This window comes from Odocoileus virginianus, chromosome 5, assembly GCF_023699985.2.
Source record: "Odocoileus virginianus isolate 20LAN1187 ecotype Illinois chromosome 5, Ovbor_1.2, whole genome shotgun sequence".
NCBI lineage: Eukaryota > Metazoa > Chordata > Mammalia > Artiodactyla > Cervidae > Odocoileus > Odocoileus virginianus.
The window spans coordinates 15817525-15838670 of NC_069678.1; the positions used below are offsets into that span (position 1 = coordinate 15817525).

General features: G+C 39.9%; 1 protein-coding gene across 1 annotated transcript in view; it reads right to left on the reverse strand.

The window, feature by feature from the left end:
* The window catches only part of SPTA1 (spectrin alpha, erythrocytic 1), a 67573-nt gene that overhangs the window by 17976 nt on the left and 28451 nt on the right, over nt 1-21146 (reverse strand). Inside the window, exons 20-35 of the mRNA XM_070467591.1 lie at nt 19505-19642; nt 17948-18099; nt 17133-17319; nt 15816-15917; nt 14715-14806; nt 13666-13810; nt 11578-11759; nt 9282-9381; nt 8970-9167; nt 7773-7916; nt 7192-7295; nt 6353-6515; nt 5964-6095; nt 4970-5107; nt 4681-4785; nt 3311-3519 (exon numbers count right to left, since the gene is read on the reverse strand). Coding sequence (XP_070323692.1) covers nt 3311-3519; nt 4681-4785; nt 4970-5107; nt 5964-6095; nt 6353-6515; nt 7192-7295; nt 7773-7916; nt 8970-9167; nt 9282-9381; nt 11578-11759; nt 13666-13810; nt 14715-14806; nt 15816-15917; nt 17133-17319; nt 17948-18099; nt 19505-19642 — 2291 coding nt within the window. The remainder of the gene's footprint in view (nt 1-3310; nt 3520-4680; nt 4786-4969; nt 5108-5963; nt 6096-6352; nt 6516-7191; nt 7296-7772; nt 7917-8969; nt 9168-9281; nt 9382-11577; nt 11760-13665; nt 13811-14714; nt 14807-15815; nt 15918-17132; nt 17320-17947; nt 18100-19504; nt 19643-21146) is intronic.

Genomic DNA, 21146 nt, shown 5'->3' on the forward strand with positions numbered 1-21146 from the left:
CAGCTCCCTGCACTGGCAGGTGGGTTCTTCTATCACTGAGCCTCAGGGGAAGCCCATATCAATAGCTAATTCAGGTAAAATAGACATAAAAGCTGACATTACAGGAGTTATGGCAGTTGGATTGGTTCTGAATATAAAATGTTTGAACATTACCCTGAAGTGTGGTGAAAGACTAGGTAGAAAATATCCCACTATTTCTTTTACTGAGATATAGTTGTTTTACAATATCTTACTATTTCCAAAAAGGTTCAAAAATGTCCTGCTTGGTGCCCTACGCACATTCCTTTCCTCTGATTCACTGATAATGAACAAGAATCAACAGTTTTATAGAAAAGGAACATGATGAGGCAGGGTAGAAATACAATAAATTATTTGATTTGGTAAGATCTTTCCACCTCTATTTTTACAAAAAGTAGAATCAGCAAGATCAGTGCAAAGAAATAGAGGGAAAAAATAGAATGGGAAAGACCAGAGATCTCTTCAAGAAAATTAGAGATACCAAGGGAACATTTCATGCAAAGATGGGCTCAATAAAGGACAGAAATGGTATGGACCTAACAGAAGCAGAAGAAATTAAAAGAGGTGGCAAGAATACACAGAAGAACTGTGCAAAAAAGATCTTCACAACCCAAATAATCATGATGGTGTGATCACTCATCTGGAGCCAGACATTCTAGAATGTGAAGTCAAGTGGGCCTTACAAAGCATCACTATGAACAAAGCTAGTGGAGGTGATGGAATTCCAGCTGAGCTATTTCAAATCCTAAAAGATGATGCTGTGAAAGTGCTGCACTCAATGTGCCAGCAAATTTGGAAAATTCAGCAGTGGCCACAGGACTGGAAAAGGTCAGTTTTCATTCCAATCCCTAAGAAGGCAATGCCAAAGAATGCTCAAACTAGCCCACAATTGCACTCATCTCACACACTAGTAATGTAATGCTCAAAATTCTCCAAGCCAGGCTTCAGCAATACATGAACCGTGAACTTCCAGATACTCAAGCTGGTTTTAGAAAAGACAGAGGAACCAGAGATCAAATGGCCACCATCTTTTGGATCGTCAAAAAAGCAAGAGAGTTCCAGAAAAACATCTATTTCTGCTTTATTGACTATGTCAAAGCCTTTGAATATGTGGATCACAATAAACTGTGGAAAAATTTGAAAGAGAAGGGAATACCAGACCACCTGACCTGCCTCTTGAGAAACCTGTATGCAGGTCAGGAAGCAACAGTTAGAACTGGACATGGAACAGCAGAATGGTTCCAGGTAAGAAAATGAGTATGTCAAGGCTGTATATTGTCACCCTGCTTATTTAACTTCTATGCAGAGTACATCATGAGAAACACTGGGCTGGAAGAAGCACAAGCTGGAGTCAAGATTGCCAGGAGGAGTATCAATAACCTCAGATATGCAGAAGACACCACCCTTATAGCAGAAAGTGAAGAAGAACTATAGAGCCTCTTGACGAAAGTGAAAGAGGAGAGTGGAAAAAAGTTGGCTTAAAGCTCAACATTCAGAAAACTATGACATCTGGTCCCATCACTTCATGGCAATTAGATGGGGAATCAGTGGCAGACTTTATTTTTTGGGGCTCCAAAATCACTGGAGATGGTGATTGCAGCCATTAAATTAAAAGATGCTTACTTCTTGGAAGGAAAGTTATGACCAACCTAGACAGCATATTAAAAAGCAGAGACATTGCTTTGCCAACAAAGGTCCATCTTGTCAAGGCTATGGTTTTTCCAGTAGTCTAGTATGGATGTGAAGAAAAGAAAAGAAAAAGAAAGCTGAGCGCTAAATAATTGATGCTTTTGAACTGTGGTGTTGGAGAAGACTCTTAAGAGTCCCTTGGACTGCAAAATGATGCAACCAGTCCATCCTAAAGGAAATCAATCCTGAACATTCATTGGAAGGACTGATGTTGAAGCTGAAACTCCAATAGTTTGGCCACCTGATACGAAGAGCAGACTCATTTGGGAAAAGACCCTGATGCTGGGAAAGATTAAAGGCAGGAGGAGAAGGGACCAACAGAGGATGAGATGGTTGGATGGCATTGCCAACTCAGTGAACATGAGTTTGAATCAATTCTGGGAGTTGGTGATGGATAGGGAGGCCTTTCTTGCTGTGGCCCATGGGGTTGCAAAGAGTCAGACAAGACTGAGTGACTGAACTGAACTGAACTGAAGAATCAGCGATAATACCATAGCAAGTGCTATGTAGGCTTCTCTGGTGGCTCAGCCAGTGAAAAATCTGCCTTCAATGCCAAGACCTCAGTTCAATCCCTAGGTTGGGAAGTTCCCCTGGAGAAGGGATAGACTATCCACTCCAGTATTCTTGGGCTTCCCTGGTGGCTCAGATGGTAAAGAATCTGCCTGCAATGCAGGAGACCTGGGTTTGATCCCTGGGTTGGGAAGATCCCCTGGAGGAGGGCATAGCAACCCAGTCCAGTATTCATGCCTGGAGAATCGCCAAGGGCAGAGGAGCCTGGCGGGCTACAGTCCACGGGGCCATAAAGCATGTGTCACAACTGAGCACAAAGCGCAGGTACTGTAAATTCTCTGCCAGTGTCAAGTTCAGTCACATATTAGATACACAAGACACAGAAAGAATGACAATAGTGACCAGTCCAGTAAGCTGTCAGTGCTCAGCTATCTAATTCAGAGTGGGCATTCCACATTCCACATTACATTCCTATCTGGTTTCCCAGGGGGCCATAGTGGTAAAGAACCCTCCTGCCTGTGCAGGAGACAGAAGAGACATGGTTCAATCCCTAGGTCAGGAAGATCCCCTGCAAAAGGAAATAGCAACTCCAGCATTCTTGTCTGGAGAATCTCATGGACAGAGGACTTAACACATATGAACTATCTGAAAACAAACATATGCATGTTAGTCACTCAGTCGTGTCCTACTCTTTGCAATCCCATTGGACTGTAGCCTGCCAGCCTCCTCTGTCCATGGAATTCTCCAGGCAAGAATACTGGAGTGGGTTGCCATTTCCTTCTCCAGAAGATCTTCCCAACGCAGGGAGTAAACCCTGGCTTCCTGCATTGCAGGCAGATTCTTTACCATTTGAGCTATGAGAAGTCCCAAAAATACACATATACAGCTTCATAATTTTCTTCCCAGAATGTGTGTGAACTTCTCCTCACTCCCTCTGTGCCTATCTCCTTCTATGTACACATAGTGGAAAAAATTGATAAAAATAATACCAATGTTCATTTGACTTATTTCATTTCAGCATCAAATAAGAACATGTTTGGTGGATTATCTATTTTCTTGGGCTATCCACGCAATGTGAGCCATCAGTACATACTTTATCCACAACTCTTCTTCATCTAGGTCCTGGAAGAACTGGAACAAGGCATACGCCTCTTTCAGATTCTCATGGTGCTCAGCCGCCAAATCCTTGACATTTAGGAAGCGCTTGTTGACGTTATCCGTTTTCTCCACAATCTGGTCAGTATTGAAAGTCCCACTGCAGATCAGATCTTCAGCCAATGTGTTCAGGTCCCGGAGTGCATCCTAGAAAGCCCAAGTGTCCTCAATGATTAGTGTGGTATAGGTATTGAGTAGACCTTTAAGCACTGCTAGTTCAAGTTCAAAGACTGGGGAAAATAGATTCATCTTTGAAGAGCATGAATTTGACCTTATGTTGTTTTAACTCAGTTTGGATAAGGGCAAGAATACGGACATTATAGATAGCATGGCTGCTTTACTGGAACTACGTATTTGGCCTTCTGATGTTTTCCCTTGGGTTTTCTTCCTCTCCCCATGTGAAAAATAAGACCTTGGTGAGCAAGCACTGTGTCTCCAAACAAGCTATCTTTTTACAGTGCTGAATATGACACAGACTGTGTGACTGAAATATTTGAGAAGATTCTCTTTTGGCAACATTCTCAGGCTAGTCACATTCAGAACCCAGCCAGCCTCATCTATGTCTATTTGCATTCCAAGTCTGCCGCCTAGTGATGTCCAAGAGAATATCATCAAGTCCTGAAATTAAGAAAACCTTTGACATCGTGTTCTTTGTGTGTCTGTGTTACCAAATAAAACTGATGTATAAAATCCATCAATGTGAAACTAACACCTCTCTGAATGTTTATCATAGCTCACAGGACACATCTCTGCTTGACATTAGGATACAACTGAAATGCTCCATAGAACTTTCACAATGTACATATAGTTCAACTGCCTTGCACATGTTTCCATCTGATTTCTTTTTAGTAGTTCTGAAAAATAAACTTTTATTTTCTTTAAAACACCAGATCAAATATTTCAGCTTTGGAAGAGAGTGAGTTTATATGCATGGATCATTAAAAGGTAAACAAGACCATTTTTAGGATCTACTTCTTGAAATCTGACTCCAGTATTCTTGCCTGGAGAATACCATGGAGAGAGGAGCCTGGTAGGCTACAGTCCATGGGGTCATATAGAGCCAGACATGACTGAGAGACTAGCATTTTAACTTTCACATTTTATTAGAATCTTAGAATCTATGATTTAATGATAATAAGGTTAGGAGCTCTGGAGTCCATGGACTTGACCTGATCATAATGACTGCTGGTTGAGGACACTAAGCCCAGCTTTGCAAAGCTGTTCTCAAACAGCCTCCTGGGACAGGAAAGTGAAAAGTCACCAACATTTCCGTTCTGGCCAGAGGAGTGCAATTCGAATACTACTTACCTGTCTGGCCAACATCTCTGTCTCCAGTAGCTGATGCTTCTTGAGCAAGTTTCCTGCTGAAGCCAGATCTCTGGCCTGATCCTTCATGGTCAGCAGTGTCTCTGCCTGGAAATGGAAAGGTAGACAATACAGCTGCCAGATGAAAACTGTCTTTAAGGAGAACAAGATTTGCAACTATGTCCCCAAACTTCTTCCAAGAAAAGTCAAGGAAGTTGTTCACGTAAAAGTCTATTTATTTGACAAGAATTTATTAAGCTCCCATGCCCACACCATTTCCAGGTACAAATACCTCTGAGAGCCAGAGCTCAAAGTCCCGGACGCTGGTGTTGAACCTCTGCTGACGACTAGCTTCATCGAGCTTCTGTCCTTTGTCAATTGTTCTCTTAAGCAAGTAGTCCCAGTTTTTCTCCAACTCTTCTACTTGATCCTGTGCGTGTTAGTCACTCAGTCACGTCTGACTCTTTGCAGGCCCCATGAACTTTAGCCCATCAGGCTCCTCTGTCCATGGGGTTTCCCAGGCAACAATACTGGAAATGGATTGCCATGCCCTCCTCCAGGGGATCTTCCCAACCCCAGGGATTGAACCCAGGTATCCCGCATTGCTGGCAGATTCTTTATCATCTGATCCACCAGGGAAGCCCTATTTGATCATAGCCCTCTCCTGAATTGAGGGGTCATTATGGTATTTAGGGTCCTGTGACAATTTGAAAGAATAATGTAGGGAGGCTCTGGAGTTCAGGTCCAGCCAAAATCTTCCAGTGCTTGAAGGTCATGTATTTTAAATCATAATTGTTTATGCTGGTTTAAACTTGGGGAAGCAATAGTAGGTGTTTGCAGAAATTTTGAAGAAAGAATTCTGGACTGATTACAGAAGCTGATTGCCTAAATGTCAAAACTCTTGGTGGTAAGGACAGAAAATATAAGCAAGCATGATAACACATAGGAATTAAGTCTAAAGCTGTCTTGGAGGTGAAGATGCTGAGTATGACAGCAGTGATAAGGTCTGAAAGTTCAAGTCTCTCAGTCTTGTCTGACTCTTTGTGACCCCATGGACTATACAGTCCATGGAATTCACCAAGCCAGAATACTGGAGTGGGTAGCCTATCCCCTCTCCAGGGGAATCCCAAAACAACATATTTTCCTCTTCTTTTGTGAAAAAAAAACAAAGGGAAGACCATTAATAAAATATATTCTATATTCCTACACATGGAAACACTGAAAGGGTATAAAAGATTTCTCTTCTATGCCTTGATAGCCCAAAGCCCATCGTAAGCAGAACCCACCTTCACAGACTCTTCATTACCATCGCATGCCCTCCGTTTAACCAGAGTGTTCCCCAAGTTGACGACTCCTTCCACCTGCTCAGCTCGGCTATTGACCTCATCTTCAAAGGACTTGTGCTTCAGATATTTTCTCTGAAGGGAAAGCAGAACCTAAATTACCATCTAATTTAGAAAGTAAGATGAGATAAATTCTGTTTAAAAGGAAAAATTAAGGATTCTTAATTAATTCTTAACTAATTCTTGGGAAGAACTCCCTCCATTTCTTCAGAAATCCCTGAAGGCAGGGACAGCAGTCTGAACAGTAAGGAAGTTTTCCACATTAGGAGGTGACCATTCATTCAGCAGTCTAAGTATGTTGAAGTTTTCCAAGATTCTTATTTTGAACTTACCTGAATATTGGTGGGATCTTTGTAGGATTCATCACAGGCTATAGGCAACATCTCACTGATCCATTCTTCTTGGTCCTTGAGGTCACGGTAGAATTGCTTTAGGTCAGCATAGTCTCCAAGTTTCATTCGCTCATCAGTCAGCTGTTTTTTGAGAATCTTCCATCTGAAAGTAGGGACTAGATTATTCTCTGCCCTCTATCTTTCCACCAAGCTTGATGCCAAATCCGTGAATCTGCCTATTTGCTTATCTGCACTTTATCTTCTCATTCTCATTATTTATACACTTATATGTTATATATGGGCTTCCCAAGTGGCACTAGTGGTCAAGAGCCTGCCTACCAATGCAGGAGATGTAAGAGATGCGAGTTCGATCCCTGGGTCAGGAAGATTCCCTAAAGGAGGGCATGGCAACCCACTCTAGTATTCTTGCCTGGAGAATCCCATGAACAGAGGAGCCTGGTGGGTTATAGGCCACAGGGTTGCAAAGAGTCAGAGATGACTGAAGCAGCTTAGAAGACCACAGCACAGAAATGAGAACTCAAAGTATTATCCCCATCCTCAATGCTAGCAAAAGAGTCACTTTTCTATATCTTCCTGAGTGAGTGAGTGAATGTTGCTCAGTTGTGTCTGACTCTTTGCAACCCCATGGACTATACAGTCTATGGAATTCTCCAGGCCAGAATACTGGAGAGGGTAGGCTTTCTCTTCTCCAGGGTATCTTCCCAACACAGGGATATAACCCAGATGTCCCACATTGTGGGCAGATTTTTTACCAGCTGAGCCACAAAGAAAGCCCCTATATCTTCCTATAGCTCACAAAACAACTGCTCAACACTGACCTCTCTAGTATCCGCTGGTTCCGAGCAGCAATCTCTTCCTTGGCATAGTGGTCTTCAGCTATGAGTCGTTCAGCAAAAAGATCTAGTTCAGTGATTCTCTTTTCCTAGATAAAGGAAAGAAAAGAAGCCCAGATACCCAGAAAGTAGGCTCTTGGTGCAATCTCAGACTTCCTCCTAGAAAAGGAGAGATATATCCTTTGTGGCTTCACAAAGGGGAATAAGAACAAAGCCGGAAGGTAAATGCCATAGGGAGGTGGCTTTTAACTCAACAAAAAGAGAAACATCAATAGTGATACTGAGGTGGACTACATGTGTGGTGCCAATTTCCCTATAGAACAGACACTTCCCTTGGTCATTGTAGAAAGTGATCCCTGCATTGAATGGGATGTTGGATAGCATATAAAACAGCTTCTGCACCTTGGCTAAGACTAAGCCACTATGTTCCCTGCGTACCTCAGAGTTTATGTAAAGAGCAAATGGGAATTAAAATACATGCAAATCATAAAACCACATACATGTGCAGGTTTTCTGTCATTATTACTAACAGTTATTCCTAGAATTCTTGTATTAGCTGTTTTTACCTGGTCAGTAATCGCTTTGTCCAAATCGTCACGTTTCTTCATCAAGGCCTCCAGAGTGTCTAAGGACCCCTTATCATCCGACCTTAGATAATTCTCACGTGCCACCATCCAGCTCTCAGCCTGATCACAGTTCCCTCGGAACAACTATGTGGGTTAAAATTAAATGTATATGGTATGTTCATTCCAGGCAGACAGAGGAAATGATCTCCCATCTCTCCCATGATATTGATAATAGGGACCCTGTAAAGGATGCCAATATTCTTCCAAGAAAGATTCATACAATAAATCTTAGCTATATTGGGCCTTTTTCTCTTCCCTGAAAACATGGTTTATGTTTTCATATAAGCTTTCCTCCATTCTTGCAGTACTATTTTCCATATCCTTGACATGGTAAATGGGCTTCCCATGTGGCGCAGTAGTAAAGAATCCACTTGCCAATGCAGGAGATGCAAGAGATGTGGGTTTGATCCCTGGATCAAGAAGATCCCCTGGAGTAGGAAATGGCAACCTGCTCCAGTATGCTTGCCTGGACAATTTCATGGGCAGAGGAGCCCGATGGGCTACAGTCCATGGGGTCACAAAAGAGTTGGACACTTTGAGCTACTGAGCGTGCACACACACACACACATACACACACACACACACACACACACACACTTGGTAAAAACTGGCTGGTTATTTCTTTAAGACTCTGGTAAGGACTGTTTTTCAGGACAGCATGTGACACTTCCACTCCCTTCCCTCAAGAGCATTAATCACTCCCTCTGCTATAATCTCAAAACATTCACACATTTTATCAGTAATTATTTTATATATTAGAATGATCTGCCCACAAGTCTAATTTCACTACTTTAAGAAAATAGACACTATCTTACTAATATTTGTGTTCCTAGTAGGTTCTCAATAAAAATCAATCAATAAAACTTTCAATCAATAAGTAAATTTAAATATCAATAAATTATAACCACTTAATTTCAGGGCCCCATGTCCTAGGACTGACCCCCTTTTTGTTTAGCTTTTCATTAACAAGAATAAGGAGCAAAGAACACCACACTGATCAATGTCAGATAATCAGAAGATACATTTATGCTTTTGGCATGGAATTCCAGTGAAATAAGCACCTGTATTAACTCTGTGAAACTGCATAGAAGGAACAGACTCAGCTAAGCCTGCTTAATGATTGGGAATTTGCAGTACCTGCAACTCCATACACTGATCTAGCATCTTTTTGCGTTGTTCCCAAGCACTCTCCAACTCATCTCTCTCTAGTCTAACAGCTTGAAGCTTTTCTTCAATTTGGGGGCTGTCCCGGTGCCCACTGATTGTCAGATCTGTACCGAAGTCTTCAAAGGCCTGGAAGGCGGGAGCCTGGGCCTCCATGTCAGCACGATGGTCCTATGGGAAAAAGGGATCAGAGACTGATGAGGCCGGTGACATCTCACAAAAGCGGCAAAATGCAGGAAAGTTGTGAGGCTATGTGATCAGAGGCTAAGGCTTTTGTCACCATACCTGGTGTCGCTCTATCATGATCTCTGTGCCAGTTAAATCCTCAGCCAGCTCCTCGGATGAGACCATGCCACCAATGCCACTAATCCAATTCTGTAAGTCCCTAGAGAAATGGCATACTAAAAGTGAATCAAGGAAACCTTGCAACTTGCTATAAAACTGTCTGTCCTTGGACTTTTTCTCCCCTAGAAAATATTTCCAGATCTATATTATATTTTCTTTCTGGTTTATAGCCTTCACAGATCTTAGCTTTGTTGTTTTCACTATATAATTTAATAATAGCATTCTGTTGCATTTGAAATTTTCTTCACACACTATCTCTTTTGATTCTTGCAATAATTTTGAGTAGAATTCTGGGAATTCTTTTCCTTCCACTTTGGAGATGAGGAAGTTGGTGTAGAGAATGTAAGTGATTTGCCTATGTGCTAAAACTGGAAACAGACATATGGAGTAGAACCCAGATTGGAATCCTGGACTGGTACATATTCCATTACTTTTAATATATCCTACTCCTTTAAAGTGGATTTTGGGTTTAAAGATTTATCTTAGCATAGAATCTCAGATGAGGCATATGTTTATTCTTACTCTTATTCCAAACTGAGTCCAGTACATGCTTCTGCCCAACACACACACACACACACACACATACACACACACGCATACACACACACACACACACCATACTTACTCTCTGCTGCTGATTAAACCAGGGCCATTTCCCACTCTTTTAGCAGTCAATAAATTAGAAAGGGAGGGATAAAGTCCATCTGTCCCAGAAGGTAAATGTCAAAGAATAATGCATTGAGTTAAAAAATTATATATGATGGTCTAATTCAGCATCTCATGAAGAGTACCCTTGCTCTTGTTTACTAAATAGGAATCAGTAGCTCTAGGGCAGAAAGTCCTCTTCTTTTGTAAACTCACTTATTCACTTATTTAAACAGCGAAGTTTTATTGTGAAAGAGATGTATTTGTGCCTTCTAGGAGTTTCACACTTTACACTGAGAGAAGAAAATAAAAAGCAAGCAAAACATAGAGATTAGTACTTTTTCCAAAAACCCTGAAAAGAAAGACTGTACTGAAGAGATAAAATAAGGTGTTAGAGTTGCTCTGAGGGTGCTAATATTACTTCTGCAATGTTGAATAATATTTCATAAAGGGAAAGAGTCAGCATTTAACATGGAATCTTAAGTATAGGCAGAACTTATATAAGCAGAGATATATGGGCATATATATACTTTGGAGGAGTGAGTATGAATGCTATTTATTTATACTATGTGAAACACTATAACTTTCCAGAGATACTGAATTGGGGAGGGCATTGCAAGAACACTTGTAGTCTTTTGCCAAAGTCGCCCCCTTTTTTCTTCAAAAATATTACATTGCGAGCTGTTACTTCCTGAACCCTCAATTCTAAACGCAGACTGATAAGATGGGGCAGAATGTGCAAACTGTTCCACTGATCAAGTGTGTATTTGCTAAAACATGATCATGTCTAAACTGTTTAGCAAAATAGTGAAACTTCTCCAACAGTCAAAAACAATTAAAATCCAATAAAAAAAATTTAAAAAAGGATTTGAGCTTAACATTTCTGAGTTTATCTCTTGCTACTTCTCCTCACCCCTGTGATGTACAAAACTCAGCTGTCCCCGCGTCATGGGTATTCTATACTTTCCTATTCTCATGCCTTTGTTTATATAGTTCCATCTATTTGTTGGGATGAGTGTTTGGGGCTATTCTATGTTCCACCCTGTTTATCTGTATTCTTCTTTGCTTTCCCAGTAGAATATCCCCCCATATCCTATGCATGTGTGTGCTCAGTCATGTCTGACTCTGTGTGACCCCATGGACTGTAGCCCTCCAGGTTCCTCTGTCTATGGGATTTTCCCAGCAAGAATACAGGAGTGGGTTACAATTTTCTCCTCCAGGAAATCTTCCTGACCCAGGGATCAAATCCATGTTTCTTTTGTCTCCTGCATTGACAGGCAGATTCTTTATCATTAGTGCCAATATCCTATAATTCCTGATATAGCACTCTCTATATAGTATAGACTGCTTAAAAGCATACTTAACTGGCATAGATAACCTCATATTCTTCCAAAATTCAATATTTCATGGCTTGAAATATTGAACCTGAGAATTTTGTTCCTTACCGAAGGTACAGTCTGGACCAAGAGCTACCCTCCAAACCAGGTAATGCAGGACACCTGTACCCAGGCAGCTCCTAGAAGCTCCATTTACAGGCCAGACATGGAAACTGCCAATTTCACCTGGTGGGAGTCTGTCTCTGGAACTTTACCTGGCCTGGCTGAGGAACTGGTAGAATTTTAAGGACTCCAGTAGGTTCTCCTTACGATCCCGTGTAAGCCCCTGCAGCTCATCCCAGGCCTCCTTCAGCTCCAACCGCTGCCTTTGCAGGTCATCAGTGGCATCTGGGTGGGATTCACTAAGTCGATCTGCTGTATCCCTCAATGCCTCCACCTAGGGGGTCAAGAACTGACAATCAGCTTGATGTCACACCTGAATCCTAGCAAAAGAGTTCCAAGCCTCAGGGTGCTCCTTCCTCAAATAGACATGAATGAGGTCTCGCTACTTTTTATATGATGATGGAAACCCTTTGGATGTATGTAATAATTCTCCAAAGTAACCACTCTTGACATGACCATGCTTCTTTTTATGATTAGAAAGCTGCTTCTGGTGGTAAGGTCCAGGGAAGAGGCCTCAGGTATCATGTTGGGCTGTGAAGGTGGCAAGAAGAAGCCTCTGAAGCAGCCCAAAAGGCAAGTCAAGGAGAAAGAAGAGGAAAATAAGACATTCAAGCAGAAACAGAAGCATGAGGAGCAGAAAAAATTTGAGAAGCTAAAAGGAAAGCCTTCAGGGAAAGGGCCCCCTGGCCACAGGTGGAATTAAGAAGTCTTACAAAAAGGAATCTGTTCCTTGTGCCTGAGGCAATGATAATCATTAATTCCATTCCTATTTATACATTTGTATTCTCTGGCATAATATCTGTTGCCACCTATAGGAAGAATGAAGTGTTGTCTTGGAATCTATCATACATTTAAAAATAAACCTTTGTATAAATATATAAACAAACAAATAAATAAGGCTATAGGACAGGGTGGTTAAGTGACTCGGTTGGTGGCAAGTGTCAATTAATGTGAAGATCTTTTTAATGTAGACATTTTCTGTGCTTCTTTTTGTTTTTTATGGTAATGCAAGTTCTATGCTCCCCCTGAGTTATTCCAGAGTGTATTTGGCAAGCTTTAGAGTTCATTTTTTGGCCAGAGTAGGATTAAGCTTCTTCAATCCCTTCTAAGGAAACTCTGTACCATACTCAGGCATAGGCCTGGTCATACCAGGTATGATCATCTCCTATTTACCTTAGGCTACTGATCTCCAACTAACTTCTATACATTCTGGTCACTTGGAACTCACAAAGAGGCTCATTTACAATATATTCTCCCTCAATGCTATTTGGTACTGCCACTGTAGAAAACAGTGTGGAGATTCCTCAAAAAACTAAAAACAGAATTGCCATGAGATCCAGCAATCCCTCTCCTGGGCATATATTCAGACAAAATTAGAATTCAAAAAGATACACACACCCCAATATTCACAGCAGCACTTTTTACAATAGCCAAGACACAAAATAACCTAAATGTTCATTGACAGATAAATGGATAAAGAAGATATACCATGCATGCAATGGACAATTATTTAGCCATAAAAAGGAATGAAATAATGCCATTTGGAGCAACCAGAGATTATCATATTGAGGGAAGTATGTCAGAAAGAGAAAGACAAATACCATATGATATAACTTACATATGGAATCTGAAATATTATGCGAATGAACCTATCTATAAAAGGGAAACAGAATCACAGTATAGAGAACAGACCTGTGGCTGCCAAGGGAGAGGGTGTTGGGGGTGGAATGGAGAGGGAGGTTGGGGTTAACAGATGGAAGCTTTTACATATAGAATGGATAAACAGCAAAGTCCTACTGTATATCACAGAGAACTATATGCAATATCTTATGATAAACCATAATAGAAAAGAATATAAAAAAGGATATATATGTATATATATATATATTTATACATATTTATAAAACTGAATCACTTTGGTGTACAGCAGTAATTAACACAACATTGTAAATCAACTGTACTTCACTTTTGAAAAAAACTTCAAAAATGTTTTCATCCACGTGAATTGTCCTGGGCATGCCCATTTGGTAGACTAGCTTTCAGGACAGGGTTAAAGACAAGAATGGAGTGGGATAAGGAGAACTAGAATAAGAGACTGGATAATAAAACCAAAGGAGAGGGCATTAATATGGGTAGATGTGAAGAGGAACGTATTGGAAAAGCTTGAAGGCACATCTCACCTTTTCCCCCAGAGGTACGAGATCTCTTTCAAAGTTTTCATGCTGCCGCTGAAGGGCCTGTACGCTGAATAAGTCTGAACCAGGGTCAGCCATATCGAGGGCCTGGCGCTTCTTCTCAATCTGCTCCTTTGTGTCATCCGCTTCTCTGGTGCATGAGGGTAAAAAGTTTAAGCATAATAACACAAGCTAAAGGCAGACTAGCTAGGCTCACAAAGAAGTCATCACTACCACCATCATCATCCTTTTTTTAAGGATGTGTTAGAACTAAGTGCTAGAACTTAGGCTCATTTAATCTTTACAACAACTACTTGAGGCCTAATTACTATTGCCAGTCCCATTTAACATATGAGAAAACTAAACCTTAAGAGGCTAAGTAGCGAAAAAAAAAAGAAAAGAGGTTATGTATTTTCTCAAGATTATACCACTGCCACAAATTTAGTCAGACCTTAAATTTGAATCATGTGGCCTGATGGCAAAGCCACTTGTTTAACTGTGGAAAAACATGGAAAATCTTACGCCATTCTAAATAACAAGACTTGTGTGCATTTCAGTTTTCCCTTCTCTGAATATTCAAAAATACATTTTTACACAGTAAAGGTGTTTGGTTGTCAGTTTGCTTACTTAATGGTGCGTGTGTTTCTTAGTATAGACAGAGATTTGGCAATCAGATATTTAAAAAAAAAAATTGCTGAATCAACACTTAGAATCAATGTGATGTTTATTGCCCTCTACTCTCTACTTCTAGTTCAGATGTGTCATTACTTAAACCTCTTGTTTCAACTTCAATTTTCATTCACTATCATGAAAACATATATAAACTGCTAATTATGTACCAGGGCCCAAGCCTAGGTATGAGAAAATTGAAACTGGTTGTCTGAAGTAGTCTACGTGCACAGTGAGATATCTACCTACTACTGAAACATGTGATTTCCTATTTTCTCCAGGAAGAAAGGTTAAGCTAGTAGCTATGGTTGTACTATAGCAATTAGAATTGGTGGTTCTCGAGTTGGCTTTAGAGCAGCGCTGCTTTTCAAGGTTAAAATTCTCACCTGTGAAACATCTGGACAGCATGGGCACTGCCCAGCAACTGGCGCTGTTCCTCTGCCAGCCTCTGCAAGGACCGCCAGCGGGAATTCAATTCCTGAAAAAGGCAGACAGACTTTAGCTAGGGATCTAACTCAGCTTCGTGGTGTCTGAAGATTAGATGAGGCTTAGATCCTGATTATTGTCATGTTATCTCCTTTAGAAATTGCACAGGTTTCTTTCTTTCTTGGACAGTTTGAGCTTGGGCCTCAGCTATGCCAATACAGTTAAAAAAGGGATCACATTCCTTCCCAAATTGATGTTCCAGGTGGGAACCAACAACCTTAGCACATCAATTGATATTGGCTGCCCCAGAGACTACATTACAACCTCTGAAGAGTAAGTGTGACTTGTTGCCTTGGTAGCTAGAAGACATTGCCTTTTTCTATGAGAGCTAGTGTTTTTTTGTGTCCTGAAATGACAAAACCAGGTGGTTTCTTAGAGCCCTATTTTCTGTGAAGAGTAAGAAAATTGTTCCTTTGCACATTCTTTCTCACTCTTACCCCACATCAATTACCATAAAAGGAAGCAGGGTTTATCCTCACTGTTAATGATAACTCAGATAACTGGACTAGACATTCCATTAGTTCCGCACATATTTTATGGAACCACAGGTCCAAATTTGAATAAGGCCTCAAATGCCTTCTCCTCCATCTCTACTACCTATATTCTTCTTTCATTAGATTTTATCAGAGCCTATCTCATCCAGTACAATTTCTTGATTAACCACTTCCTATTATCATAGCTCCTTTACCTGCATTCAAGTATTTATATTCAAGTATTTGAGCACTGAATTTCTCATGGTGATGGGGTGGGGGAGGTGTGGCAATTTCAGGATTTTGAATCAATTAAAATGCATATGACTTAGCAGCTGAACAACAACAAGATGGATACACAGGTGGACTATCTGGACTATTTCCTTTGACCTTTCCTATAGCTAGCTCTCTACTGCAATTACCTTCCATATGTTCTAGCTAATCTGCAGAATATGAAGTTAAGTATTTTTCAGTGAGATGAAGCCTCCCAAAACTCAGCCTGGTAGTGAGAAGGAAGAAGGAGTCAGTTACCTGCTGTATTTGAGCTCCTTCTGGTGTCAGAAGCTCTTCAAATTGAAGATCATCAGCCACCTTGTTGATATCCCTCAGTCGAGGCTCATTTGTCTTCAAATCCTAGGTGGAAAAATGTACCAAGGCAGTTTAAATTCCCTTCTCAAAAATCTTTCACTCTTGCCTAATCAGCTTTGCCCTGACTTGACTACAGATTAAAACATATTACTAACCATACTTGTAATAAACAACAAACTGCCCTCCTCCAACCTGCCACAAAGAAGAGGACCTTTAAATTCCCTGATACTCAGTGGCTATTAAAAATGTTATTTATATGAGATATAGAGATCTCTTTCCCTAAATTTCTTAAAAATCTCTCCCTGATTAAATTATGCTATCAGAGGGGTCTTAACCTGTGCCATGTAATAGTTTTTGCTACCAGTACAGATTTCTCCACTTTCTGAAAAATTTCATTGTCTGGGTTATGATTTGCTTACATTAAGATATGTGGTAAGAAACAGCTGTAGGGAAATGATCACTATGTCTATGGTGACAATATTGTTCATTTCACAATACAATGGCCTTTCAATGAGTTTTCTCATGGAAGTCTTATTCTTAGTGTTCTTTTATAAGTTGTACCCTGCTTACCCTTCCCTTTCTCTTACTTCTTTCTCTATATATATAGAGAAACTATTTCCTTTGACCTTTCCCATAACTAGCTCCATACTGCCACTACCTTCTGCATATATATATATATATATATATATATATATATATATATATATATAGCTTTGTACAGCTTTGAATTCCATGTGTAAGGAAAGTATCATATGGAATAGAAAGGAAAGGTGGGAGAAGTTTATACTAATTGCTAGTTAACAGAACAGATCTGAGAGAATAACGGAGATTGAATAGATTTTAGGTAGATAGAAAATTAGAAATTGTCTGGCTGTAAAGTCAGATTGCTCTTCCCACCTTTCCATCCAAATTTGTGCCCCATAATTAGACCTTACAAGTCTTACAACACCCTATCTCAACCTGGGCATCAGGATCACAGGACAGTACAGGACAAGTTGCAAAGATTCAGGAAGACTAGTACTTCCAATAGGATGCAGGAGTAACAGGGACTGCAGGCTACAAAATCAAGGTAACTAGCTTCTTCTGCATTTTCTTTCCACTTGTAATATCTAGAGAAATATTCAACATATGGAACTCTCTAGCTTTGGGGAGGATATTTAGCAAATATGAAATTAAGGGATTACTTAGGAGGAGATATGAGGTAAAAGGAAATGATGAAAACCCTCAGAAAGCTGTCTAGAGGAGACAGCTCTTTCTTACCATTTGGAACTCATCAAACTTTTTCTGTAACTCCCAAACATCATCTAATTCCACCCCGGTGTTTTCTGCCTTTTTCTCTCGGATCCAGTCCAGCATGTCTCCTGCCTCATAGGCCAGCAAAAACTCATTGTAACGTTGCAACAGACGACGTCTGCGCTGGTCTGCCCGATGCAGGAGGGAATGGTACCTGAGTGGAGAAATAAAGAGAATGGAAAATGTGGGCAAAAGAGAGAGAAAACACAGGAGAGTACGGGTAAGAAAGGGAGAGAATAAAAGGGACAAAAAGGAAAGGGAAGAAAAATCAAAAGAAAAACAATAAAGAGGAGGAAATAAAGATGGAAGAAAAATAGCATTGAGAGCAGAGAGACAAAAGCTTTCTATTTAAAAACAATCAAAATGTCAGTGTCCCAGTAGTGTGACTGACAATACCCCTTCCGTTTTATAGAAGTGAAAAGTTCACATTCCTATTGGCAACTGGATAGGAAATAGCCGTAGATAGTAACACACACACACACACACACAAAGTGCACGTGGGAGTCAAAAGACCTTTTGATAAGCTTGATAGAGTGACAGACTGCCAGGCAGGGAGTCAGAATGTGTGACCTTGGGCAATTTACATAATGGTTCTGGAGTTCCCTTTCCTCATTTAAAAAATAAAGGGTTTGAATTACTCTGTTTACTTTTAGCTCTTAAAATCTATGAGTTTGAAAAGCATCTTTAATCTAACAAATAATAGAATCAAGAGATGTGTCTTTGGCCAATCGGAGGAGATGTTTGGCCAAACACTGTCCAGTTCTCCAGCCTCCAGAACTTACTGGTTCTCAATCTGCTCCTGGCGCTGGATGATGTTGCCTGGTTCTTCTCGCTTCCGTTGTGGGAGCATAGGAAATTCATCACGGGCTAGTTTCCTCACATAGACAGCTGGCACAAAGCCCTGGTGATCATCAGTTTCTACTTTCCACCAGTCCTAAAAGAAGAGCGAATCCCCACTCCTTCCTTAAAAGACACATTTAGAAGTTTTAACCCTCATAACTGCATCTCCAGGCAAAGGGACAAGCTGATGACCAGAAGAAACAAACAACTGCTTATAAACTTTGTAAATTACAAAGAAGATAAATCAGGAGTTCTAGGAGTTGCAGAGATAAGCCTCTGAAATCAAGGAATCTGATATTTGATGTTAGATCCTTAACTTTGATGAAGTTTTCAAAACACAATGGTCATTCTCTTCATGATAAGGGATTTTGTCTACTAAAAATTCATTAAAAATAAAACCCTATAGGGCCAGAATTAAACTAAGCTTCTTCTGGGTGGAGCATCTATGTATGAGAGTATTGTATAAGAACTTCTCCCCATCCTTCTCCTAGAGCCCCTAAAAATTGTGCATTGCCTGAGATTCACCTATAAGAATACTTCATGCTTAAGTATCACCCTGACCACAGTCTTTTCAAGAATGTTGCTATGCTAACCACTCTGGAGTTAATATCCTCAGAGAATAATGTAGTGAAATGAGGAAGACTGAGCAAAAGGGAAAGAGGACTGGAACACAGCTTATCTGATAATGACAATCTTGCTTTCCCCCAAAATTTCTTATCCTCAGAGTAGAAAATCCTAAGCTCTCTTTTTTTTTCTTCTCAATTTATGGAGATTCATGAAATATTAAAATATATTTAAAAAAGGGGTTACTTGAACTCTTACTTTTTTGTTGAAATGTAGTTGGTTTACAGCACTGTGCCAATCTCTGCAGTACAGTGAAGTGATTCAGTTATACACGTCTATACCTTCTTTTTAAAAATATTTTTCCATTATGTTTTACCACAGGATATTGAATATAGTTCCCTGTGCTGTACATTAGAACCTTGCTGTTTACATGAGATCCTATGATAAATATATTTTAAATATTGGACAATATTTTGTTACTATTTTCACAGTCATGAAGGCTAAAGGAAAACCAAGTTGACAAAAGACCTCTCCTTAATCAGGCTCCTCTTAAGCTCAGCCATTTTTTTCCATTACTAGGAACACTGGCACAGAATAGGAACAAGCAAAGATGAGATGAAAAGACAAGTTTTAATCCTGTAAACATATTATAGAATTGTCATTCATGCCTTATAAGTCTTTGGGCTAGTTACTTAAGCTCCTTGAGTCCTCACTTTGTTAAGTGTGAAATTGGTATTTTGTAATCTCAAAAGATATTTAGAGGATCTTATGCAATATCTGGAGGGATGATACTACTCAATAAATTATGGTTATTTAAGAGAGAGAGCAATAGAAAAATACTGACTGGTTAAAATATACCCATATCTGGCAGGGTTGGGAGAGTCAACTGTAAGAGCCACCTTGTTGATGGGGAGAAAAGTAGAAAGGAAAGTCACCTTGCTGATGGAACTGAGCAGTGTTAAGACATCATCTTTCTTCATGGTGACTTCTCTGGAATAGCGGGCCTGGAAGTCATATAAGGCCACAACCCTCTCTTCTGGAGCAGCCACCTCCACAGGTGCAGCCTGTTGTTTCTGAACAAAAATAGGAAGAAGAACATTCGAATCTCCCATAGGAAAGATCTTTCTGTACCCACGGTGGGCTGTTCCTGCACCCGAAGGAGAGAGGAGCTCCTGGTAACGACCTCTTACCTGGATGCCAGTGACAGAGCTATTGCAATATGGTATCTTTAGAAATGTCATTTCATCTTAGCACTTCTCGGGGGACAGGCAGATTGGGAAATAAGTGAGCAAGTAAGAATTTAATTTGTCAAAAACATTAAATGCTCTAAATCACCAGTCTTAAGCAGATATTAAAGGACTGCACGCATCCGTGTTTCAGAAAATTGAGAAAGTGAAAGATCCACCATCTCTCATCACCTTTTCCATTTCCTAGGTCCTTAAAGTATTTTGTTGACGAAATGTGTACTTTTCTTTTCTTTTTTTTTTTTTTTAGAGATGAATGAACTACAGCACAGGGAGGCCCTAGAATTTTAATATTTGAGAAAATAAACCTACATCAAATATCTTGTTTCTCTCTTTAGCAAGAAACCTGCCTTCCAAGATACAGTCTTTTCTGATTTTCATTTCCCCCAAATATCTTATCTCTGAGAGAATGAACAAGTACAATCACCCTTCATAAGTAATGACCCACATCTTTTTCAGATGGGATGTGAAGATGTACCTCCCCTCCCTTATATATCCCTCTGATTTTGTATCCTTCAAGTACTATTTCCTCATAACTTGCAATTCATAAATCCACCTGTTTTTATGTAGGCACCCACTGTGCAGAGCTTGAGGAAGGCACAGCACTAAAATTCTGTAAATACTTATTGACATAGTAAGCCTATATATTTTCTACTTGCAGTGTATGGATTCAAAGCCCCTCATAAGAAAGAATTTCTTGAATGTGAAAAGTGTGTCTCTTTTCTTTCCACTCTACTCAGGAGACATCCATATCATTTAGTTGATTCCTGCTTCCATCAGTCTTCCAGACACTTATTTCCACCTTGCAGTCTCGCCATTCTCATAATACACTTGATTATTTTGTGCTTCAGAGCATTTGTTCTCATAGCTTATTCACTAGAAGAACCCATCTTCTCCTTATCTGCATAGTAAACCCCCCTTACAAAACTAATTCAGATAAACTGGCTTGCCTCAGCTATGATTTTCCTATCCTCCAGCAAGCACTCTAATATCAAGAGAATGAAACACTTTTTTCTTTGAGATTGTTTTTCTCATTTATATATCTATCATATGTTATTTGTTAAAATTCATGGCTTAACAGACTATAACTTTCCTTCAAGTCAGAATTATTCTCTTATTCATACTTGCACACGGTAGACATTTAATATGTGTTGGTATAAAAAATAACTAAGGAAGGAAGGAACATAAAAAGGAGAGATGTGAATAAAAGAAGTAAAAGAAAGGAAAATGGAAATATAAAAGGAAAAAGGAAACAAATATACCAGTGAACAAAAATTATAACACTTATTGAGAAATTCTTTTGCACTGAATCTCTGTAGATGCTACAAAGATG